At 41.0% G+C, this 26,657-nt stretch overlaps 1 protein-coding gene across 2 annotated transcripts in view; it reads right to left on the reverse strand.

Annotated features, from left to right (window-relative positions):
- Positions 1–26,657, reverse strand: part of LOC100704978 (mitochondrial import inner membrane translocase subunit TIM16) — a 117,848-nt gene that overhangs the window by 61,168 nt on the left and 30,023 nt on the right. For both annotated transcript variants that reach the window (XM_013274318.3, XM_013274317.3), the window contains exons 8-9: positions 21,010–21,093; positions 20,039–20,121 (exon numbers count right to left, since the gene is read on the reverse strand). In XM_013274318.3, the coding sequence (XP_013129772.1) occupies positions 20,039–20,121; positions 21,010–21,093 (167 nt within the window). The remainder of the gene's footprint in view (positions 1–20,038; positions 20,122–21,009; positions 21,094–26,657) is intronic.

Here is a 26,657-nt window from a genome sequence, read left to right on the forward strand (position 1 = left end):
CCACCTTATTGGCAAACAACACTTAGCGTGTGCCTACCAACTTTTTGTTGCCATTGTCATTCACCAATCATATTCCTAGCCACTAGTATTATTAAATTAAAAGAAGCTCCGTTTGTTGTATGATCACACTTTTGTTCAGTCTGAACAAAAGTAGAGTGGCTACAGCAATATAAACAACACAAAGTGCCACTCCTGTCATCTAAGAAGAGGAAATTGGAAGATTTGAAAATGGTCACCTAGCTCCAGGTGTCTCTGCTGTAATATTCAGAGAGAGGATTTTGCATAAGCACCTCAAAATGTAACTGGATCAGCACTTCAGGTGCAGCTTGGTGTGGAGAATTTTTAATCACACTTTGAGCATCACTAATCCAAGTATTATTATTATTAGCTTTTTGATTATTAAGTAGTATTAATCATCACCATCCCTTTATGAACACCATTTCCATCCTCTACTTCCAGCAGGATAAAGAACCACGTCACAAAGCTCATATTATGTCAGAATGGTCTTGAACATGACAGTACGTTCACTATACTTAAACCCATAGAGCACCATTGGGAATAAGTGGAACAGGAAAGCTATGCTATAATGTAAGAACAGAGCAATATAGATGGCAACATAGTGAATCGATGGCACAAAAGATTTAATGCAGTTCTAAAGGCAAAAGGCAGTAAAACCCAGTATTAAGACGTACCTAATAAAATGGCTGGTGATCACAGACATATTATGTATGTTCAGGCTCAGTCACACAGACGAAGAGACCTATCAGAGACCCCTATAACAACCACTGGTCACAACCTGTTGGTGAGTGGTTGCGGGCTGTTGCTAGGTGAAATCGGTCACATAGAAGAGATCATTCGTCCTCAAAGTAAAGGTTGCGCTCAGAGTAAGGCACAACCTTACTGGTTTGCATTTCACATTTTCAAGTTTCAGTACAGCTTGGTGTGTGTTTGCGAGTCAAGTCGGTGAATACTGTACATTCCTAGTACAGCGTTCTGGCAACGAACAAGGCGACTGCAAGGAGTTTTTCTGTGCAGAACCCTCTTTGTTACCAATTTCAGCAGACATCAACTACTTCAAACTGATCTGGAAAAATATGTTTTTCATCATTCAGTTTTGGCAATATCTTTGAGATCTTTCACTCTAGTCTACATGTCAAAGCATCGCTGAACAAGATACTGAACTCTGAGTCCATTTACCATTTAGAGATAAACTGACTTCAAGGTCAGACGTTTGAAGAAGCTCTCTCTGTTATGTCTTTGGGTTAAAAACTAGTTTGGGTAATAAGGTGAATCCTGTGTTTTTTAACTTAATAAATTTAGTTCCTGTTCATTCTTTATCTTTAGCCACCCAAATACCAGTTAAGCACATTCATGTTCGAAGGTTTTTGCTTCCCTACATTTTATCTTGCAAGGTAATGTTTAAGCCGAGCCTGATGTTTCCTTGAACATAAAACAATGATTCCCATTCTCGTCCTCATAACGGGAATTATAGCCTCTTCATATGACACCATTATCGGATTGGTACCGAGTAGTGGCAGATATCTCAAACCAGGGTATCTGTATCGGATGGTAAGTGGAAAAACATTGACCGTGCAACCCCTTCTACAAACTATTGAATTCTGTCTGCTGAATCCAGCCATAATCCACTACCCAAAACAAACGTTTATAACTGTTTAATGTCGTCTTTCAGTGCACGAGAGGTCTTGGAATTCTTCCTTGCCACCAGTGTGCTGAAGGCAAAATGGAAATAAAGATTATGATTGAAAACAGGCAGAGGAAGGTAATAAATGGATTTAACCATTATGACTGACTCACTAAATAAGTAAGCGTTGTTTGCTAACACGTACAATAAACAGAACTGCCCACCCATGTGTTTTATAGGTAGGATGTTGGTATGGGGATTGATGCAGGATGCAAGCACACACCCCCACACCCACAAACAAAAGCACACTGGCCCATAGCTGTGAGCGGTTGTGCAAGGTCCCACGCTAACAACACAAACACATAAAACAGCACCACTCCTGTCATGCAGGCACTATTATATCAATTTGCTCAGATGGCACAAACTTCCTGGTGGAAAAAAACAGAGGAAATAATGCAGGAACCTAGAGGTTAGTGGGTTTTAACTGTTTTTGGGGTTTTTTGTCCTTCTGAAGCAGTTTTAGCCACCATGTTTTTTTGAGGTTTTCAATATTTATCCAAACTGCTATAGACACACATTTTTTTTTTAAGGTGTAAAGGGACTTACCGTCTTTTATACGAATAATTATTACTGTATATGTGCAAGCTGCAGTTACTCAAGATTTGAGAATAGGATATGTAAGTAAATAGGAAGAGGTGGAACAAAGGAAGTTTCTGTTTTTAAAGGAAATCTGGTTCCTGGACAAGAGCCAGTTTTGTCACTCACTCACCCTGCCCTGCTCAGTGGTCCCTATTGCACTTTTGTAATTTCAAGAGACTCTTTTCACACACACACACACACACACACACACACACACACACACACACACAAATCTGCATAAAGTTCGCTTTTTTCCCCTCTTCTATTCCTTTTCTTGGCCTTTCTTTTTCCCCACATTCCCTATTTTTTCTTTCTAATTAGTTTCCACATTCAGGGTTAAGAAGAGGCAGCCAATGACAACGTGTTGGAGCATGGGGTCATGTGGCTGCAGGCAGCATTTGCCTTCCCTCGGCACTTTACAATCTTTAATTCAATTGACCTTTTCGGTCGTTTCTCTCCTCTCTCTCTGCCGCTCAGTTTTCAATTTTCCAAATATCCCCACTGCCCACACGACACATCTGACCTCCCAGTAACCTCAAACCATCTCTCGGACATCAGTCTAGATTATTTACAGTCAGCAGTTGAGGAAATGAAATTATTGACAAAAATCATAAGATGAAGCATTCAGCCTATTATAAACAGCAAAGAAAAAGCAGATAAATAGCTGACTGATATCTTCAGTATAAGAACATCTATACTGGTGCAAAGGTTGCTTTAGTAATGTTCATCAGCACACACAAACTGTGTTTTTTCATTATCAGAGGAGAGAGATTCGGAGTATTGCTGAGCTGTATTTCGTTCCTTGTGATGTTGGTGTGTGGTACAAAATAAAATTGTGGCAGAAGAGAGTAAAAGAGCAGAGGGGGAAAAGAAAAGCTGAGCAGGGAAAACACACGACCACTTTGTTTTTGGATCCAGGTTCTCCAGCTCTAGTTTTTGGGCTCTCTGCACGCTTCTTCTCCTGCCCCACATTCCCCTCCTCTAAATCTTCCTGAAAAGTACTAATAACAGATGAAGGCTGGTGTGCCACTGGTTCCTCTCATGCCATACTACTGTATGCCTGTGCCAGCAGATGGTCTAGCTGCTGCTCTGACAAAAAAAAAAAGCAATGAGGAGAAAAAGAAGGGAAAGTCAGAAAGAAAGAAAAACAGGAAAAGAAAGCAAAGGAAGAATTTGACTTTGGTTAGTTCTTGGCAAAATACATCAGCAGGCACACATGCGATTCATTTCACGTGCAGTTCGGTGAATTATTAGAAATAAAAACAAATGGCAGCCTGATTTCCCGAGTACAGATATTTCTTTCCATGCTAGGCTTGTCATCATCCTGGCCTCATAGGAGAGCGCTCACTGATCCTCCATATCATTTCTACAGTGGATGGACAATGCAAGCTGGCAGTTAATGTACAACAGAGGCAAACGGGGGCTCTAAATTTGTTTAAATATGGGTTTACATATAGCAATACCCTGGGGTACCCTGGGGCCGCGTTCATGTCTTGGTGCCCCCAGATGTATATTTGCTTGCAAGCATTTTAACTCTTAATTTGTCAGTTTATCAGTTATGGAAAGAATAGTACTTTTTCACATTCACATGTTTGTTTGACCTCAGATGTCAGTCATGTGAGCATAAAAGAGGGAAAAATCTATGTTCCCCAAACAATAGCAAGCAGCTGCTGGTGGTGCTGTTCAATCGAAAAGTTCTCAACTCAGCTATGCACTTTGTTGTGACAAGTGTGAAATGAAATAAACTTTTCCATTATTAATTTTCTTCATTATTGCTTCATTCAGGCATTTTTTACGCCGCTATGGCGTTTGGCAGACCAGATTTCTGTGTGGTTTTTCACAAGCTAGCAAGGTGTCTAAAGACTAGAAGAAAAATCTAAACAGAAATGAGAAAACCAGAAATGAGGAGTGATGAGCCAACGAGTGCTGCAATATAAAAAGCAGAGGATGGAAAGAATTAGAGGAAATTAAAGAGGTGGAGCACTGATGAAACGCGAGGGGAGGGGGTCTGCTGTTTCTGGCTGAGTCCAAGCAAGGCCATAAGCACTGATAAGTGTATCCGTCTTTGGAAATCGACTGATGCGAGGTATGAGGAGCTGAAGTTGTGGAGGTGTTGAGTGTGTGCATGTGTATGTCTCTGTGTCCAACAGTCAGCAGGGAGCACCTAAAAAGTACCGCCTGTCACCCTTGGAAAGCAACCCAAGTGTGGTTCTCATTTGAAAGGAATGGAGGGATGGAGGCTGGGGGGGATTTTATTTATTTAAAAAAACATAAGCAAATGAGTAATATGGCATTAATGAGAGGAGGTTGTAGCAGATGGTGAGGAGGTCATAGAGGGTGAAAAGGGTGCAGGAGGTCTTAAATAGTTGTAAACACTAAATTCAATTACTGTAGATGAAACTCATGCAAGGAAACAGTTTTTCGGGCCTCCCTTTGTTAAAAATATAACTAGCTATAACCATCATGGCACTAAGCTCTAATTAATTAATAGCACGAGTTCTCAAGCTGGACCTTAGTAAGGTTACTAACCTCACATGCCCCATTTAAGAAAAGCTGTGATGAAAAATGATGAAGGTCTAAGCACAGATGTTCACAGAGCCAGCATAGTCCAAAACTCCAGTGCCTCAATACTGACAGCTGAAATCTGACAAGGCGAGTGACATTAAATGGCCCTCTTGGTTATTTATTTAGTTGAATTGTCTGTTGTGCTGTTAATACTCTTACAAAGCACTTAGCTCTGAGAGTAGAGTGAGTATTACTTACAAACAACCACAAAAAAGGGGGGAAAAAAGAAAAGAAGAAGAAAAATCAGTGTTCAGTCTCTCAAGATAAGATTCACATATTGCAAAGAGACTCTTGTTTCTAAGATCGCACAAAGTTACTGCAACTCTCATTTAGTCACAAAAAGGAGGCAAAAAATGCATCGTGGTGAAGGTGGGGGTCACCAGTGGGAGAGGATCTTCTGCCTGTTTGGCCAAATCCGCAGTGGTGATTTAAAAAAAATGTACTTGTGTGTTTCACGAGATAAGTACAGCTTCACTGACTGAGCATAAGAAACATATGGTACAAACAAAAACGATTTAAATGTCAGATGAGGCTGAAGTAGTAATTTAACAATTGTTTGTGATGTGACTTTTTTTTTTTTAAACTAAAGAGTTAAGTGCAGGTCAAGTAAGCATTTGCTACGTCAAACATACTCACAGTCCCCACAAACTGCACATGTGGCTAAATATTGGGAAAATTGGCCAAAATACCATAAAAACGAATTTAAAGCTTTTAAATCACAACGTAAATATTTAATAGGAGCCATGTGAGACATCTGCAGCATGCATGGAACTGATTTTGGACTGAGCCTGGGAGTTATTTGACGTATACAGAACCAAAATTACAACCCAAATCCCCCAAATCAACAATTAAATTAGGACAGCACACAATTTCTCATGTATTTACACATTTCTCCTTTCAACAGGACAAAAAGGATGGAGCACAAACAGTGTGTGGTTTGACTTGCAAAACATCTTCTACTTTCTTCCCCCCTTGCTCATATCATTAGTTCCCAGATATGCATAAACATTTATCTTAACATTTAATATTCGTATCAATACCTGCACTATAAAAACACAATGACAAAGAGAAGCACAGTGACAGGCATCAAAATCTCCAAAAGTCTCGGGGTCAAGCGTTCGAGTCACTGATATATAACCTTGTGACACCAGCAGACATTCATCAAAAGCTGCTGTGTACACATCCTGTGTAACTTTCAAACTTTACTTGCATCACAGCCGTGCTATGTATACACATCTGCAGATTCCACATTGTTTGTAGCTGAAGCTCCTGTGTAATCTCAAACTGAGCCGAGCTGTGCTGAAATGTGGGTGGGCATATTATCCGCACAAGGGAGTGAAAAGAAAAGTTAAAGTTCATTAAGGGAAAATAATGACCGGCATTCGAATGTTTGGTATAAGTAATTACCAACAGATTAAAGTTATTTCAGCAATATGTGTGTGTGTTTAAACATATATTTAGGGTGACGACAGTCACACATTATGTGCTGTAATCCTTTTCAACACTATAAGCACTCACCGACTCTGTGTCACACACAATGATTTAAAGTGTGTAGCTCTTAAAGTATGGAGTCCCTCCCTAAATGTTAAGTGGATTAAATGAAGCAAGTATTTATTTATTTTTTAACATTTCATGAAGAACTTTGGAAATATTGCACAAAACTTCTCTGAACATATTGTTTTTGAGGATGCCGGTTAGGGTGGATTGGAACAGACTGGCATACTTACTAACCACTCAAATCACTTTAGACTAAAAACCACATATAACCATATATTCATACAACGGTTTTATTCTGGTAACCACTTAGAAATTTGTTAAACAATTACAGCTCAAACTGTCTGCGCATGTGTACGATCTTACCATGTGGAGTGTGCCGCCCTAATGTTTTCTGGCGCAAAGGCCGATTTCAGTAATCCATATTAGTCACACTAATTCCATCTGCTCCAAACACACATCCACTTCCAGGCCAAACACAAACGCTCACTGGCAGAACATAATGGCTATCTCAAATGATCCTGTCGCTACAGGGCGGGGGCCACCTGAACTCTGACCCTTGCATGGTTTATCAGCTTCCAGGCAACAAACACCTGTTTGTTCTTAATGACTAACAACACTCAGATTAAGGGGGGTAAATCGGAGTGGGTCATTACACTCAAAAATGTTGATCTGCTAATTCTGTCTGCAGCAGGGGTCTGGACAGTCACAGGTGTCAGGGTGCTGATTAGCAGTGACATGGTGAAGGAATAGCAGACCAGGATGAGGCATTTTGTAGACTATTATCTGGCAATTAGGAGTTTATATATCCTAAATACTCTGGATTTAACAAGGATAAACACACACAAAGACACCCTTTTATATATTTGGAGTCATGATGTTACAAGCCTGTTTATACGTACTGATTTTTCTTATTTGCAATTTTTTACAGATCAAATCAAACTGGGAAAACTGCTGACCTTCATATGCAGCATGCATAAAACATATTTATTGAGAAGGTAGGCTGTGCTAATTGATGACAGACATAACACAACACTGATTATGATTATTTAAAGTTCAAAATACAATCAGTATAAAATATAGAGTAATACATTTTAAATTCAGGCTATTCCTACATGAACATCAACAATACCCAGTGAAAATTCCCCAAAATAAAGTAAATCAAAGACAGATCAAATTCAGTCATAGTAGAGTAAAAGTCAGACAGCAGCTCAGTCTGAATACAATCACTCTCAGACAGGTTGGTAAAAACCTGCAAACAATTGCCATCTAATTTTTAAACAGACAGATTTACAACAGGTTGGAATCAGAGTCGGTCTGTGTCGATGAGCCCAACTCGTCTCTGATGCACCTTTATGTGACAATAAAACAGCAACTGATGGCAACTAACTGTGGAGTGTCACAGATCAGATTTCCATCTGTGAAGCAACCATTTCGAAAGGCAACAAGACGTTAGGTTCACTGTTCATGATTAGAACAATTTTGGTTGTGTTGTGGACTCCAACCACTGTTTCTCCTAGCGTGACTCTAGCATTAGGGTGCTATGTAAGCCAAAGAAGAAAGGGAGCCCAAGAAAATAAAAAATGGCTTAAGGTAGGGTGTAAATGAGTAAAAACATAAAAACCACCAGTATCGTGTCTTGAGTAGAGCCATTCATTACTTCAGGATGTGTACCAAGAGTTACAGTCAACCTCTGTGTAGTTCGAGTAGGAAAAGGCTACTTACGGCCCACAGGGCCTGACCAGGGTGTGCAGGGACATATCCTGGTATGAGGCAGCTGGGTGGTGCTACGGTCACTGCAGCACAGTGAGAAACTCACCACCACACAAGACAAACACAAACAAGGACGTCCGCTAGGCAGGCTGACGCCGCGTGCCTCTGTGGGTGCCTGCCAGCCCGGGCTGTGGCCTGGGGGCGTGTCCGTGGCGGCAGAGAGCCCCAGTAGGCACCCCAAGTCGATGGGTTCACCCTAGTGGAAAGTCTGCATCAGCCTGCAGAGACTCGGCTGTGGCTAAGAGAAGGTAGCGATGCAGCAGAGCCCCCCCTCCCTCCGCAATTGATGTAGCCATTACTTCCCGAACAACCACAATCTAAATGTATCCACCACGCACAGTAGAAAATAGCATAACTGTGGGGAGGATGAGAGGGGAGGGCAAGGACTGAGGGAAGGCGGCTTTAAAGACACAAAACTAGAGAGTTGAGATAGAGAAGTGAGAGGCAATGAATAGACAAATCAGGACTTTATGAACATGATTAGACCAAAGAGGGAAACAATTTAATAAAAATATGAGATGAATACTGCGAGCAAGAGGAAGCCATTAAGAGAAAGAACAGAAGACTCTGAAGAGGGTCTGGAAGACGGATGGTGTGCTACTGAAAAAAGTAAACGACAGCAGACAGAAATCTGGAAGAAGGGGGGGTCCTCTAGTTCAACCACTACATATTTTCCCTCGTAAGGGATATAATTTAAACAAACCCACTAAAGGTTTGGAGCAGAGCAGGCAATGCCAACTCCATCTCAGCAGTCAGTGTGCATGTTTTTTTTTCTCTCTCTCTGTTTTTTCTATTTCTTTCATTTATTTATTTAAAAGAGAGAGTGCATGTTAATAACACAAACATGCCAGATCTGGCATACACAAGCGACGGTGTAGAGATACACAAGTTAAGTTAAGAATGATCCTAGATCTAGTGTGCTATAAATCTTTGTTTCAGATGTGCCTTGAAACACTAGGTAGAGGAATTTGAGGACTAAATAGTGACTCAGTTTTTCTAAGAAATCAGTGTTGATCATAGATGATAAAGCTTTGGCAGAATAAGAAGGACTGACCTTTAAGGCACTAGGAAATTTCAAAATACTTGTCAGGTCATCTAAGAATATTTGAGACTACCTGTCCCCACAGTAAAAGCAGAATGCAGCATCTGACAAATATTTTTCAGTCAACTCGATTCCCAGTTACAGTCATTTTACACATTGACTGGCCAGGTGTGTACAGGTGAGGCCCCAGTAAGGATTTGAACTTCCTCAAGCTGTTTTTTCGATTTTTTCCTAGAACAGCTATTAAGCCCGCCTTCCGGCATAATGTCCACTAGCAATCCCCTTCAGGTAGATAGAAGAGAGATACTACTGTAAGTAACAAGGAAGCATAAGCTCTTCCAGAAACAAACACTGAGCATAGCAGCATTGTCATTTGTAAAGATATCTCATAAGATATGTCAATCAAAAACCTCAGTTTAAAACGAGTGCAACTGACAAAAGTTTGCTGTTATTGGTAAATGTGCAGAAAAGTTTAGAAGACATGGCTAGGAGCACTGTAAGCACTCAGTGTTAGTTTGCACAGTAGTTAGAGTGCAGATGAGTGAAGACAGTGCACAGCCTGTCAGCTCACAGCTGTGGATCCCCGCAGCTTCACATCAGCAGTGGACCGTGGATGGACCATGATGGCCAGGATGTGTGGAAAACAGTTAAGAATAATACAAGTCACCTCATCAGTGTGTGTATGTGTATATATGTCTCTCGCCATTTGTCCATCAACCGTCTGTTTTTTTCAGTCCAGTGCTAATGAAAGGTTTCTTCCCCTGGAACACCACCCAAGTAGGTTAGACTGAAAGGCCCAGCAGCTCCCGAGTTTTGTCCCCATGGACACTAAAGAACAAGGAGTCCCTAAAAGTTTTTCTAATAATGGCCCCTCCTTCTTTATAAAAGCTGGTCTTTTGGTCAAATGTTTTTATCTAACGTGCTTTGTAATGAATTTGCTCTTTTACTATCACTCCAAGAGCCAATCTACCCAGCTGTCACGCTAAGAAAACCAGTGGAAACGAAAAAACAGCAGGATACAGTAAACATTTGGGTACAAAACTGTGAGGGCACAGCAGCTGTAAAATGACTTTCAGCTGATAAACACATTACATGAACGATTTCCTGGAGATTAAAGAGACAGAAAATAAAAGAAAAAAGCTAATGAGAGATATATTGCAATTAAAAAACTATCCAAACTTGCAAGTTGTTAAATCATAAATCAACTACGATTGACCTTTTGGGAAGCTTAGTTCAAGTTCATTAGCCAGACCTCGGTCTGATAACTTTAATTACCTTAATTAAGAAATCACTTAATAAACAGAATTTGTCAGACGAAGTGAAGTAAGCTAAAATATCTCAAAAAGCAACACACTACTACAGTTGAAACAAACAAAAAACATCTATCAGCCTGGAAATGGTTACAAAGCCATTTCTGAAGCTTTAATAGTCCAGCGAATGACGGTTAGAGCATTTATCCACAAATGGAGAAAATGGAATAGTGGTGAACCTTTCCGGGAGGTGACAAAAGAATCCAGAACAATATCTAAAGAACTGCAGGCCTCGCTTCCCTTAGTTAAGGTCAACAATAAAAAAGAGACTGAGCAAAAATGGCATCCATGGGATAGTTCCAAAGAGAAAACCACAACTGACCATAGAACAGAAAACAAATGCTCGTCTCACATTTGCCAGAAATATTGTTATGATCCCTGAGAATTTGGGGAAAGTACTTGATGGACTGAGACAAATGTCTAAGTTTTGGAAAGTTCAAAACTCGTTACATCTGGCATAAAACTAACATTCCAAGGGCTAATTTCATAAAAAGGATATCACACCAACAGTCAAACATGGTGGTGGTAGTGTGATGGTCTGGGGCTGTTTTTTTGCTTCAGGACTTGGATAACTTTCTCATTGATGGAACCATGAATTCTGTTCTCTACCAGAAAATCCTGAAGGAGAAAGTAAGGCTATCAGTAAATGCCCTGAAGTTTAAGACGACTTGGGAGCATGATCTGAAAAACACCAGCAAGTCCGCCTCTGAATGGCTAAAAAAAAAAAGAAAAGGAGGTTTTGGAGTGATTTCGTCCAAATCCAGACTTAGATCCAATTGTTATGCTTTGGCATGACCTTAAGCAGACCGTTCATGCTTAAAAATGCTCCAATGTGTCTGAATTTAGGTAGGTTTGGACATCTTCTCCCCTTAACAAACGAAATTATAATTTAAAAACTCTTTGACGATCTGTAACAGCTAAATGTGACAAATACGCCCACTCAGGTAAGGGGGCAAATACTTCTCCACAACACTGTATGTGTATAAGAGACAGCACATTATGTCATCACTGCAGTCGTGTTGTAGTGACTGGTCTGAATTGAACTGCAGTAAAAACATAAAAGAAAGACGGAAAATGAGGAAGTGCAATCCACGCTGTTTTATCTTATTGGCCAAGTAGTGCATGAATGCATAGCAGAAGAAAGGCACGGATGATTACGTTTATGTCACTCCACCTGTCAAAACCTGCTGAGTGATCATGAATGCTGTTTGGAAAAGGTCTGCATGCAATGAAAAAGGCAAAGAAATGGCAGACGGGTCTAGACTTGTGTATGTGTACGACAGCAAGGCACACTGCTTGTGAATCCACACGTGTGTTTTTGGTTGACCAGTCCAGCTTCCCAGTAGGAATGCAGCTCCTCCAGCTCATGGTTGGGCTGCTGTGTGAGAGACACCTGTGCAACACACACATGCATGCATGCATGCAAAACACTGTATACTCAAAGAGTACCAGCCCCCCCCCCCCAATTACAACGCCCTGTGTCCCAGCACACAGACGAGATTCAATGGATGACACGGATGAGAAACTCTACAGACTCAAAGCAAGCAAACCACACTGTAACAATCATCCATGTAGGTCTGGTTGCTTGCAACAATGATTCCAGCAGTTTCCACAATTATTCAGTAGGTGTTCAATTAAAATAGCAGATTGCCATTTTAAATTGGCTGTTTGAGCATTCTGTAAATTAAAAACAGCTACAAACCCAACTATTAAGATAAAGTCCACTTTTCTCAGGGAAGGAAAAATATTTGTTTTTATTTTTTTTGTTAAAAAAAAGGAGAACAAAAGGCAGAAAACAGGACTCTACCTCCCACTAGTCTCCAGCCTTTTAGTCCTCTCCCTCTGTGGTCTAACACAAAGCATGCATACAATAGCTGGCTGACTAATTGACCTTGCTTAAATAATGTTAGCTGGCCTCAAACAGAGGACTCTCAGTCAGTGTTAAAGCAGGAAAGTCTTCAGAGGTTTCTTCAAGAGTGCACAGACCCTGAGGGTCCTCCACCTTTTCTTCTCCTCTCTTCCTTCAGCATGCTTTGCACAATGGTGAAATTATTTCCTGGCCACCACCACCTCCTCCGCTCTCCCACCACCAATTACATCTTGACGAAGTTTTTTTTTTTTTTTTTTTTTAATCTGCTTAGGCCAAGTGCACTTGCCCAGATGCAGACACACAACTCTGAACAGGAAAACAAAGGGGCCACGCAGGTGCAGAGCAGCTTTGTTGTCATAACATTTCCATAGAGACGAGTGAAATCTGACAGGCAGTGATGGTGTTCAGACTCTTCGCTGCTATTTTCCTCTCTGTTGTCCACCTACTACTCAGCAACATGTGCATACGTGTAAACATCATTTATGTATGCATGGCTGACTCTGTGAATAAACACAATTAAAAGATGAGACTGCGCACACACAGATAGCGAGCAGCAGCAGGCTTCAGCACTTTTCCTATTAAACTATGCATGGCATATTACTCCTGCCTCGCTGACACTGACATGTTTCCATGCTGTGGGCAGACAAATAGGGCCCACATGGGGAGAGATATCAGCCAGGAGCACATGTGGCCCACCTGCCACCAGCCAATCAGAGAGCATCGAGAAAACTCGAGAAACAGAGGGAAATTTTTTTTATTGAATTTCCTTCTGTTTTCTGTGAGTTCTCCTCTTAGGCAGCAGACCTGCCAATGGCAGGCTGCAGATTGCTGGTTTCTATCATGGAAACCTGACTATAAAAGAGAATACAATGAGGAGACAATCCACCTAGCCTGCTCTCGCTATTAAACGATAGGAAAAGTCTGCTCACTTAAACATACTTTTAAAAAAAGGAAGGAAAGTTGGGCTGTTTTTTTGAAGGTCCAGATGTGGATGATGGCTGTGCAGAGAGTATACAGACTATTTACACATGGGAAACGTCACCATTTCAGATATTATGAGATCAGCTGTGGCATCACTGTTGGCTATCATATCTGGCTTCCAGTATTTGGTTGACACATTTTCATTGGCTGAAATGAATAAAACAATGACTGTAGTGTTTAGTTGACAAGTTTCAGCTTCAGACAAGTTCAGATTTGTACAAAAACATCTAATCTGCTCAGCCGCAAGAAACCTTATTGGACAAAACAGCTCAATGGAGGACAAGTGTTTTTTGGTTCTTTGTTGCTTTTATATTTAGCCCAGTCAAGTATAGTGAGAATTATAAAGGAAGACACTCACTAACATGGACGTAAACAGCTTTGAATTAATGCTGAAAGGTGACACTTTATTAAAATTTAAACAAAATTGATGGATTGCGTTAGATGCTTCATCAACTTTTAACTAAACTAAAGATAAGAAGTACCACAAATTTTATCCTGCTCTTTTCTCAGGCTGTGTAACTTTATCTATTTTCATCTCTCCTGTGCATGTAACAGAACGCACATAACATATAAATTATGTGGCCATGACGCAACTCCTGCATGTCTTTGTTCATCCATATCCTGAGCTGTCTGTCATTCCCTTCTTACCTCCGTTATTTTTTGCAAGACTATTAGGTGCACAGTGACGGGCTGCAGTCCCAGAGGCAGGAGTTAGAGGCCAGCCTGCAGGGTGGGTGTGGGCAGGGTGCGAGGCAGAGGAAACCATGTACTAATGAGAAACACACTTCTCTCCATCACTCAGATTGGTCTTCTTACCACAGCAGAGAGAGGTGGCATTTATCCAGGAGGTGACTGGCGTCCAGAACCAAGGCATGATTTTAAAAACGGGAGCTCTGTACCGCACGACGGTTCTTGAGTCTCGTGAAAGGCGCAATCACGAGTCTTAGAAAACGCATGGATTTGTTGAAAGACACTTGGGTCAAAAAAGAGGGGGTTAAACTAGAACACAAATTTCAAAGGCATTAACAGATGGTAGACAAATCTGATTTTTTTAAAAAGACCACAGTAAAGGAAATAGGTAAAACACAGGTAAAAGACTTTAACAAAGAATTAAGGAAAAATGATACATATAGAACTAGCTGCTTAAGTTTAGCAGATCTCCATCAAATTATTACAGTTCCCTTCATTGATACTAGCAGTGTATTTATTCCTCTCCTAACAATACATCCATTTGCTGTCAATCTTGGCCGGTGCTTCTGTCAACCCAGCCTTCCACACATCTTTGTCAGATGCTCAGCTACTGGATATCTAACCCACAGGGCAAAGAAACAAGTGCTAAAATAGTCCTGAGCAGTGTGAGCAGCAAAGATCCTAACTGTTATTGTGAGTGCATTTCCAATAAACGGAAAAGAAAGACAATTTTCCAGATGCTGGAGAAAAACAATACCTACAGCTGCAAGTGCAACTCTGCTGCTGTTTTTGTTAAGACTTGAAAGTGAAGTCCGACACTGTCTCGAGTCTCAAAAGTGAGACAAATTGAGGGGAGGCTTCAGCCTTCTAGTACCAAACCATTTGTTTAAATACCTTAACAACATTAAGACGTCCTCAAGTGCAATTTAATGCAGAGTGACTTCCTATGACTAGTAATCTCTGTTTTTATTTGCATTACATTAATGCAAAGTATAAAAGAAACTAAAGAAATATAAAGGTACATGAAAGAAAACAGGAGGGAAAGAGGGTGAAAGGAGGCAGTCTAAGGTGGGAGTGAGAGACTTTTTATTTTTCCTTCTGTGGTGAGTTCACACAAAAGGGTCCTTCTGATCCCTGGAGTGCTGAGCACATACCTGCGGGATGAAATCAAAACCCTCTGTGAATTATATTAAATATCCCCCGCCAAACGCTTCACATATTTCCATCTGCTTTTACCGCTTCTGAGCAGCTCCATTAGGTCTGACTCTAAAAAGAAAAAATACTAAATTAGAAGCCCAGACACGAGCACCTTCAAAAACCCGGCTCTCCGTTTCCATTTCATCTATCCGTAATGGAGAGGTAGATGTTACGCAGATGAGTAAGGGGTACAGATAGTAATAGACAGAAGGTCTCGGAGGCGGTCAGGTAAGGATAAAGAAAGGATTCGTTGAAGGACAACAGCTGTATTTTTTGACAGGAATTATAGACCATTTTTTTCTCTTTTGGTTAATCACAAGGGGGAATTTCTCAAACTAAGAGCAAAAGAAGTTTAGGATTAGCATATGAACTTACACATGCAGCCAATAAAGGTTCATAGAGTAATGATATATTCACAAAAAAAAAAGAAAAGAGGGGATTTCAAAGCTCCCTCCTCCTTTTTCATCCTCTTCTTCTGGTCAAACTCCTTCTCCACTTAATCACAAACTGAAACCCCAAATGGCTAACAGATTTCAGACGCCATGTTTCAACTGTCAGAATGCTGACAGAGCGCGTGCGGTCACATCTTTACCCTATACCATCCCCCACAGCCATACTGGTGAGCCTTGACCCTGCAGATCACCTGAAGAAGACTTTAGTTTTGCCTTTTCTTGCGCCTCAAACAGTTGTGTTTGAGCTGGATCCAAACAGCAAAGCTCTATTTTTTTTTTTTTCTTAGAAGGTGAACTCTTAGAATGGAGAAAGGTCAGACTATCATTCAAACATTTAGTGGTATTTTTTTTTTCGCTCTGGTTTGGTAAACGGCCCTGCAGCTGCACCTAATACCCACAGGAAAGCCATCATCTGGGACTGATTTTGGAGAGCCCGGGCCGCTGCGAGAGAAAGGAGTGACTGTTCTGTATAAAAGGCTCGTTCTCTTATGGGGCACAGGCCTCTTCTCAATCTATCTGATTAAAGGGAATTTGGCTCAATTATACACCTACTGACTGGGCCCTGCGCTCAGGCACGACCCACGCAGTCAATAAGGAGCGCGAGAGTACAGGCAGCGCACTGGGGGTACTCCTATCCATCCACAACAAAAGCCTCTCTCCATCGTTTAACAGCACAGTCTGTCAGCAGCGCTCGCCTCAGAGGGCAAGTCCTTAGTATAACCTGTGACTAGGTTGTAAAAGCAGTGAGGCTGGCTCTCCAGGGGCAAACATATGTCCTTCTCAATCAACAGGCAGGCCAGCAGGTCACACTGATCTACTTAAATCAGCCTCTAGCCAGACATTAAGAGACACCAAAATAACAGAAGATCTAAATGAGCATGCATACAAATGTATGGTGTTTGTCTCCGTTAGGAGAGGAGGGTAACACTGATAGGGACCGAGAACAGTTAGAGGAGGTCACAGGCTGAAATTCTCCTGAGACTGCAGTTCTGTCAAGCTGAATGCTAACCGAGTAACCCCTGGAGAACTGACTGTCATCTTTATGACCCGATTACAAGCTAGTATGCAAGCAAACATCAGCGAGAGGTGGCCGTGTAAGTGTGGTCAAAGTATGTTTAGCTGCTGAAGTGGGGGGAGGATGCATAATTATCGTGACGTCTCAAGCATTTACACAGCAAGCTGGTAGCAATCGTGCCCAGCTATAAAGTTCACTGATTGCAGATGGCTTAAAGACCCAATTAAACTCATTATTATAATTCTGGTTTATAGGGGGAAGAATATGAGGAAGGAGCAGTGCACACAGACCCGCACAGTTTCTCGGTGTGCAGCTCTACAGCTTGCATGGAAAACAGGCTTGCAGTAATAGCCACCTTTGCATAGTTCAAAAATGCTCCTCTCAGACTCATCACCCCTCTCTCCCTCACTTTTTTCATTCTCCATTTCAACCCCGACCAAAAAATAAACATTTCCAGCCCATTATTCTCCATCCAAATTATATTCCACCCACAACTCTATTTTACTGGCTCATGATCCTGGGCCTCTTTATGTTGTGACAGTCCAAAGAAAACAGTTCTACTGAATGCTGTCTACAAGCAAAGCTAACCTGATACAAGCCAGCTCACTGCTTCAATTACACACCATGTTTACCGCAGCTGTTTTAATTAAAAACAGGCAGGAAAACACGAACAAATCCATCTTTATATGCACCTCAGGCTTAAAACGACAAGGAGGAAGTGCCCTTCTATGGATGTTTGACTTTGAGTTTCCTTGGCCACTTGTTTTCAATCTATTAGGTGCAGAGAAAAACTGAGACAATATCTCCTTTTGATTAGTGCATTTTGTCTTTGCCATAGCTGCTTTGTAAAACACTAATGCGATGCTGAGTTAAAACAAAAAAAATTCCCAAAAAGTAAGGGGGAAAAAAGGAGGTTTAAGATAGTTTGTTCCTGTCGTTAACAGGCTGATTGATGTTTAATTTAAACACTCGTGCTAAAAATATTACACAGACACGGACACAGTGTCTGAAATGAGAACAAAAATCTTTTTCCACCACTTACAAAATAAGACACAGGTTAAAGAAAAAACGACAGTGAGACAAATAGGCAGTCAGCAACATTTTGACCTCGGCCATTAAACAGAAACCAGCCAGCACTTTCTATTATCAGTAAATACTGATTGCAGACTACGTCGAGTAGTTTAGTTTGATAAAGAGGTTGGCTAGTGCTTACATGGATATGGCTGAATAGAAAGTAATCACTGCATTTTCCCCTCAATTTGACTCCTGAAGCATTGTTTGTTTTTGACACTGTTCTGGATGTATCCCACTGCAGAGATTAACCAACAACAATGGAGACTCGGCCTGTAACGGCAGCTTGGGTCAAAAGTCCAGCAAGGGCCGTAGTTAAAAATGCATTAAAAAAAAATAAGAGTGAAGGTAGTGAAAAATATCAAGAGAAAAATGGGGATAAGCTAGCATGAGAAGTTAATAAACATGAAGTCTCACTGATAGGCGCACAACCCGATACTAATGTTTGGCAATTGTGTGGGTGCAGTTGTGGTTTCTTTGTTATCCTTATACATTTTTTTCAGTGCCATTCTTTTCTGGAAACTTGGCTGTACAAACAGTTATCTTCTAGTAATAACTTAGAGTATTATGGTATGCAAGAGTGAGAAAGCAATATTGAAAAGCAGTAAATGACGAGGTCTCGTCTCTCGGTTAAATGTCTGCTTCTTTTATATCAGTGCTGGTGTGTAGACATCTGGAAGGGATGTAGCCTTGTGAGTAAAAGCTCTCTGACACACATCTCGGCATATGATAGCATGATTGAAGTGATTTAATACAGGACATCCAAAATACTGCGGATGGGACAGCTCCAAACCTTGCAATTAGGTCCAATGGAAAAATCACAGCATTAAAACTGAACTACTATCAAAAACCAGGAAACCAAAAGGCTTGTCTCAAATTAAATCTAATGAATTTAATAAATGCAAGATGATCCGTTTCTCTGTCGGTTTAAAAAAAGGGGGGGGGTGAAGGGATGGGGGGAGGCTCATAAAAAAAAAACAGACACTGGCTGAGGAAGACGAGAGTCGGAAGGTTTAACAGCTTGTCCTCAGATTAGTGTGACCGTCCTCATGCTGTTTGTGCATTATCTTTGAGTTGTTCTGGTTTTCTGTTTTTTTTTTCTTTTTTGGGGGGGGGGGCTTGTATCATGGATCTCACAAAAAAAATGACCAGTTTTGGTAACAGGTAGTAAACACTGGCCATCTGTGGCATCACGTATCCCCAAATTCCAAGAAAAGTGCACAGGCACCAAACAATGGGATGATTGCGAAGAGGCACTCAGACATGCAACTATCTGTCTCAATCAAATGAAAGAGGAAATAGAGGAAATGGAGACGAGTGGCGAGCACGAGGGCAGAGGGAGGGAGGGAGAGCAGAGGCTGGTACTTAGGGACCTTGCTGTGTTAACTCCTCTCATTCACTGGAAGAAAACAAAAACTATGACATTCCACAGAGACCGCTTCCCTCTGGTAGTGTTTTGTCTAATAAAAAACTAGGCCATAAAGCTTCACACTTTCTGGTCCAGCCACACGTGGACATCGAGTCTGAATAGCTGTGCCAGAAGAACAAATGTGGAATCTGTCCTGCCGTAGCCATTTCACAGATGGCAAGAAAAATGCTTTTTGCAGTAATAATAATGATAATAAATTTACTTCATCCACCACAGACTACAGCATGACCCGACAAAGTCCAGTCACTTTATGAGTGGAATGACTTGGAAGGCCAGCCTGTTCATAACAGCACTAAAATGCATGAGCTCAATCTAACAAAGGAATCCTCACTCCCACCTCCTCTTTTCTCTTTCTTCCTCCATCCTTCTATTCCCCTTGTCTCCTCTCTGGAGCCCAGCCACGCTCCTGCTGTCCTCTGGTCCTCGGCAGCCGTGTTTGGGAAAATAAACTGAGCGGCTGGAGAAATGACAAGCAGCGAGCTGAGGGGAGGAAGTGTCAGTGTGTCTGCTGCTGCTTCCTGACCCTTTTGCAGCAGTCGTAGAGAGAGCGTGATCAGCACACATGTGCACACGCTTTGCTCCACTGAGACAGTACATGAATCTGTCTGCGACATTCCCGGAAATAGCAAGAATGTGGAGGGACAGTGTAAAGACTCTGGGAGGTCCACATGTCTGTCTGGCCATATATCATTGCATATGTGCCAGCCACACACTAATATGCCCACGTACATGATATGCCCACACAGATACACCGTTGTACTGCACATGACCTCGTACACTCTCACTCACAGACAAACACTTAAAAGTGAGAAGGTCAGTGTCATGGCTGTGTGAGTCAGTTATGGACGCAAACTGATGCTGTACTCACCCACTGGAAGTGCCGAGCGAAACAGAGCTGAGCGAAGAGCTCAGCTTCCTGCTGTCCCAAAGTCTCACCTCACGACTACGCATCTAAACAAACAACAAAGTAAGACACTGAGTACTCCGAACAGAGACAGAGCACACTAAAAAGGGTCAAATAAGTTACTTTTTTCATATGAACCTAAGAGGTGTTTTTGAAATTGTCACATATTACAGCACTATATGACGCTAATTTTCAATTTTGATTGCAGGATGATTGCACAGGTCATCGGGTAGGAGGTAACCTCTCCAAACAATCAGAGTCTGACTCAGACTGACTGCAGTCACTCTCACAGAGGAGTGCAACTCGTCTGCAACGTATCTTTATGCCAGTGGGGAATCAACTGGCGCTTATTACTGATTGTATTCTACACTAAAGCAATGTTGCCAAGCACACGTGTCATTTTGCTGTTACTACAGCAACTAAGTCCCTGCTTGTGGAGGAATTTCTGAATTTCCATGTCAAATCTATGAGGTTCTGGCTAGACTCTGAATGTAATTAATGTGAAACAGATTTAAGGAGTCGGCAGTACTTTTCACTGATTTATCACAGTTATCACTATGTTATCATAAATTGCAGGAAATAGGCATCTGGACCCAATTCAATGGCAAACACATAGCAAACTCAAATCAGTCTTTTTTTTAATCGGCTGCTTTACCGGCATATTAACACAACAAAGGCGGCACCTGATTGCAAATTTATTGCACGCAATTGAAATAGTTTTGGTCATGCCAATCACCATTTCCTCTTGTGTGATCGACATCGTGGAATAATAGTTTTTAAAAAATGCATGAAAAAAAACACATTTCTGCCTGTGATGTCTCGTGTTTTTGGTTTAAGTTTTATACAACTTACTGTACAAAGAGGCACTGATTCTGTAATTCTTACAGTGACAAACACTCTACCAAATATAACAAGTTGGCTTCACACTTTCTCACCGTATCAAAGCCAGTGGTCAGTAAAAAATCATCTTTGGTCCACAGGATCCGTGAATCCTTGTTGCTTTGAAGACTCTTGGCACTCTATGGGAAAAATAATACAAAAAATAAATAGATTACTTGACTTTCCAATCGGCATCACAAGAAGACAAAACACATCAGTTTTCCTGAAAGTTAAAGTCTCAATGGTGAAACCCAAAATGTATAATTCAGAATTTTTATTGGATTAAATGCAAAAACATCAAAAGAAAAGGAAAGAATAAGGCCGCTCAAAGACGCAGACATGGAGTGAGGTTTATGAGATAATTTGTACAACAAGTTACTGAGTAATAGTCAAGTATCAAACATCTAGGACATACTATTGGAATCACAACAGCTTATCAAAAATTGTCCCCATTGCTCTTTGACCATCTCATTTTTACATTTTTACAATTAAGCCTTCCAAACATCTTCTCACAAGCATGTCCATCATTTGTTTAGCAAACATTTTTACTGTCAGAGTTATAGATTCTTTCCAAAGCTTCAGGACTAGAACCACATCAATACTCTCATTACAGGCCTATTCAACTGTGGTAAGGTACCCTGAGTAGATCCTTGGTGACATGGGGAAAATCACACTCCAAACACTGGTCAATACAATCCAAAACCTGCGTGCACTATAGGAATGTTGGCACATAGATGCACCTGGATGTTACTTCCTATACGATCTTTAATTTGTATGTACTTCCAAAAATTATCAGATCCTTTCAAATTATAGCTTTCCCTAAGTTTAATATACAAATCGCCTTCTTTAAAGAAATCATCTAGCGCTCTGACGTCATTTCTCAACCATTCAGCCCATTAGAGAAACCCCCAACTTTACATATAACCTCCAGGTCTAGCTCAAGATAACGTGGGAAGTGATGAGTGTATGATTTGCAGCAAAGAGAAGAAAGGAGAAGGACTACAGACAGGATTCACAGGTGCCTCACATCCCCGTGGCTGGACAGAACAGGACTTGCCCCATGAAAGGAGAGTTTGTTATTGTTGATGTAGCAGACAAGGGGACTTCTGCCTCGAGTGAAGCTAAGGTTACTAAACTGTGACACTACTGGTGTATTCATGAGTCTTTGTTGCACAGTTTCCATGGGGAATATGCGCAGAAACAGTACAACCGGGCCGGTTTACCGGGTGGTCTCGAAATACAAATGGCACACATTGTCAGAAGTAATGCTTAAAAACAACAGGGAGTGTTGAAACATAAGGAATGTGGCAATCCGTAAAGACAACATATTAAAGAGGAGAAGGCAGAAGAGTGCATGTAATTGAGCAGGATTTTGTATGTATTGTGTTAAACACAGAGTTTCTACTGACTCACTTCATATGGCATGTGCTGTGATTATTGACAAAAGAGCTGAGACGAGATAAACTAAGCTCATTCAGAGTATCCATCAACTACTTTCAAGTGTTAAAATCACTTATTAAGAGCCTATCCATCAGGACAGGTAATACAAGTAAAGTCTCACAGCCACTCTCAGTCAGCAATTCCCCCAGTATCTGTGTAGTAATACTAAAGTTACACTGAGCTTTAAGCATAAGGAATGGGAGCCAGTGATGAGGTTTCCATGGAACAGGAGCTGTGAGCCCCTCAGCCCTATGTGCCTCACAAAATTAATGCTGTCTTCTTTATGGACATACTAACCCCGAGGAACACGGCTGAACTTCTGTGTATGGCAAGAAGACAGAGGCTTATTTTCTAGGACTCGATTCTAACAACCTCCCTACAGAGCATGCAGCCTCATTCTTGTGCAACCGTTAAATAGTCACAGATGACAAATTGTAAAAACAAATGGGAAGAATTTAAGCTGCCATGTTGCACCCCTGATCTCATTGGAGGTCAGAGGGTAATAGGGCCCGGCACTATACAACCTCCAAATATATGCTGGGCGCATGATAAATCTGCAGCTGAAGCCCACTTGGTCAAACAGGGATGAATATATAATAATAAAAGGCACTTTAGAAAAAGTTTTGCAAATGTGAGTAGCGAAGGACAAACATATGTGGGACCTATCACTTCAAACTCAAATCCCACTTCCTTTTTTCCCTCCCCCTTTCTGATGTTGTTCTTGCCACAGTCTGATTCTGGTGGTTTCAGAATTGACTGCTGAGAGGAAGAAATGGAAGATACGGTTATATAAATGTTTCAAGTAAGGATTTCATCCCTGCCGATTCCTTCCAAATCCTCTCCAGGCACATGTTACTCTGAAATTTCCAAACTATGACTGACACACTTTGATAGCTCAGGGCACAGTTCTTTGGACCGAAAAAAGAAAGGATAAGTGTGGTAATTTTACTGGAATCGCTGCTTGTTTTATTTATTTCACTGAAAAGGAATCTTAAAAGTTCACTCCCTTCCCCAAAGGGATAGTGTAATTGTGTCTTATCTTGTTAAGCAGATCACAGTTGTGGTCAGAAGTTGATATACACGTATCATGGGCATGAATGTCTTGGTAATTTGGGGACTTTTAATTATGCTTTTGAACTTTTCTTTTTCTTTTGTTCCAGGGTGGAATGATTGTACCGTATATATCTTTAATACTTTGAAAAACACTTTTTGGGGGGATTTTCTCTATTTCACACTGGGTAAAAAGTATACATACAGGTTAAAATATATACATACACTCACTTAAATCTTTGAATAAGTCATTCTGAAAATTCCATAATATCTTTTAACTTGACATGGCCAAGCCCTATTAACTTCTTGTTGCCTACTACAACTGGTAGCCTCCCTTTGCCAGCATAAAAAAGATTTGTTTGACAATACTCACTGGATTGACCCATACTCAGAACAATGGGGAAGTCCAAGGAGTTCTGGGAAACTCTAAGAAGGAGAATTGTAGCATTTATAAAGAACTGCAGAATCCGAGAGCATCAGTTCAAATAGTTACACTGACGTGTCACCACTTTGCAAAGTTCTGGAAGAAGACCCGAGCTGTCACTCTCCATATGAGAGGATGTTATTGAGGAAGCTCAAGAAAAACAACAACCAGGGCTCAAGACTCCCATGAAATGGAATAATGAAAAAAGAGAACTACCTCTAAATTCTTGAACTTCACCTGCTGTTTTAGCTGTTTAGCTGATATCTGCCCATTGCACGTTATGGAGAGTGCACTTTAATCTCTAATGTTAACCCCATCTGGTGATGCCACAGCAATTTCAATTGAGCAGCAATACCTTAACCTGACGCAGGGGGATGATGAGATCATCTAAATCCAAAGCTTCCTGTCTGCAGCAAATTTTATAACCTTCACAACAATAGCTGTTAATAGCAAAGAAATAACAATAGCACCAAAGAAATAAGACAGAAACACCTAAAGGTCAGCAAGATTCTTGATATGTTATTAGACCATCCATCAGTCTTAAATCATAAATTCTTGAACCTCTACCCTACTTTTACACCTACCTGCTAAGTGTGAAGGACAGAAAGACACAGCTCTTTTTGGTAGATCAAATATTGGACCTTTGTAAACAACATCTGGCGTAGAAAAGCTTTGTTTAGTCATTGTAGCAACCCTCAGGACACCAGCCTGGATTCTGTCTGCAGATATTTTTTAATATTATTAAACACATCAACATGATGTCATCCTTCATCCAGATCTGAAGGCATGTGCAGCTTTAAGACTTTCTATGAAGATGTCATCAGAGCTTGCTGGCTGGATCCACCGCAGTTCATCTTAGTGTTATCTGCTGAGCCTCCATTCGCTTTTTCAGACTAAACAGTTTCAGCTTAAGCAAGAGTGATACAGACCTCTTGTTAAGAAGATAATGACCTACAGAAATCAGATGCTGATTTTAGGATGAGTCATTTCCTGATTGGCAACCACTCAGGGCGGTGACTAACCACATGTTGGAGATCTAAAATTATATCCTGCAAAAGCCTGACGCTGTTGTAACCAAACAATAAGTGACGTTGAGCTTGATAACTGACAAAGCTAGACTGGCAAGATGCCTACTTTCCAGTCATTAATGTTGTGACATAAATATGAATTGAAGTTTCGGCCATGACTCCTGTGCTGGAATCACCTTCCTCAGTAAAATGGAACAACCTATAAATCCTCAGCAGTCAGTTGAAGGTATTCTTGTTGGCCACACTGGCAGTTCAAACAAAATTTATTGTTCCCAGCTATGAATTTACTTGACAAAGCTACATTTGCACACGTCATGATCAAACGTTCACTTCTGCACCACTCTCAGGGGTGATATGTCTTTGTCCGTTTCATTGTTTTATCTAACACCACCTGTATGTTATACAGATGCGCTCTGGCTCCTGGTATGCTCCCAGATAGCTTTATCCACTAAGAGGGTTTAGAAAATATACTACTGACCTGGCCCTCAAACATATTTCTAAAGCAACACTACCAAAGTTGTACTGACAGAGTTGATAATAAGTCCTGGATTGAATAAACACTTAAGCTGAGACTGGGATCATTTTTCACCCTGTAGTCAAATGGTGTACCTCATGCAGGTAACAGAGCTCATATTTGCCTTGATAAGTCCATCCTCAGATGTACAGCAGAGGTCCAGAGTAAACACAGGCATTCGAAAAAAAGCAATACGTCAGAAAAGAGCGAGGAAGGAGAAAAGCTAAAGCTAGTGCCGTGTAAACAGACATGAAAAGAAGTCATTGCCACTGAGCCGTTCATCACCATCACCACTGGCTGATTTCCTTCCAGGGGTAAAGCAGTGGTGAGGAACTCTGACCAAACTAAGAACAAGCTGAGCGAAGACCATTTAAAGCATGCAGGCTCTGTTTAACACTCAAACTGCTTTTAGGAGCCACATGTGTTTTGTGAGTCACATTTCTCAAAAACAGATGGAGATTCCAATTGTGTTCTAATTACATGCAAGAGTAAACAGACTAAATACAGCATCATCATCACTTTTTTGTCATAGTCAGTCATGCTAATCCATGGCTGAGCACCAGATGACTTTGTCAGTGTGAGGTCAGCTTTTTTCCCCCCCAATCATATTTGCAATAAGTGAGAAAAGCATCACCCGTGAAGAAGGCCAAGTCTACAGGCTTGTTGCCATTCCTGTGGAGCTGTACTGGGCACGGCATGGCTCTGACCTGACACGCTTAAAGTAAATGTTTATGTTGATTTATGAGATTTGGTGTTCACTCTATTTACAATCTAAATTTAGCATTAGTCAAAAACGGCTCGAAAACTTTTTTGCAAAAGCAGATAAATCCCAGTTACCCTCCATGTTAAAACACCAAAATCAGGGCCAGAATTAAACACATTAACAACTGGTAGGTGCATTTCTGGGGAATTTTTAATACTCCAAATGATAATCTATCAAATACTTTGGTCCGTGTGTTGAGGTCAGCAGTCTAAGTAAAGAAGCCCAAAACTCGTTCTTCCAGGACACCTCACCCAGCTCATCCAGGGGAACGCTGCTGAATGAATGTCACTGAATGCTGATTAAATCATAAGGTACTTAAAGTATTAGTTTAAGGGTGTGCACACTTATACAGACCGCTTATTGTGCTTTTTTTCCACCCAAACAGGTGTGTTTGTTTTTCAGTCAAATTGTACATTGTCGCATTTCTGCTAAAGATCACATTAAAGGTGGAAAAGTTTTGAAATTACTTATTGTGGCCTTATTTT

This window comes from Oreochromis niloticus, linkage group LG4, assembly GCF_001858045.2.
Source record: "Oreochromis niloticus isolate F11D_XX linkage group LG4, O_niloticus_UMD_NMBU, whole genome shotgun sequence".
Lineage (NCBI taxonomy): Eukaryota > Metazoa > Chordata > Actinopteri > Cichliformes > Cichlidae > Oreochromis > Oreochromis niloticus.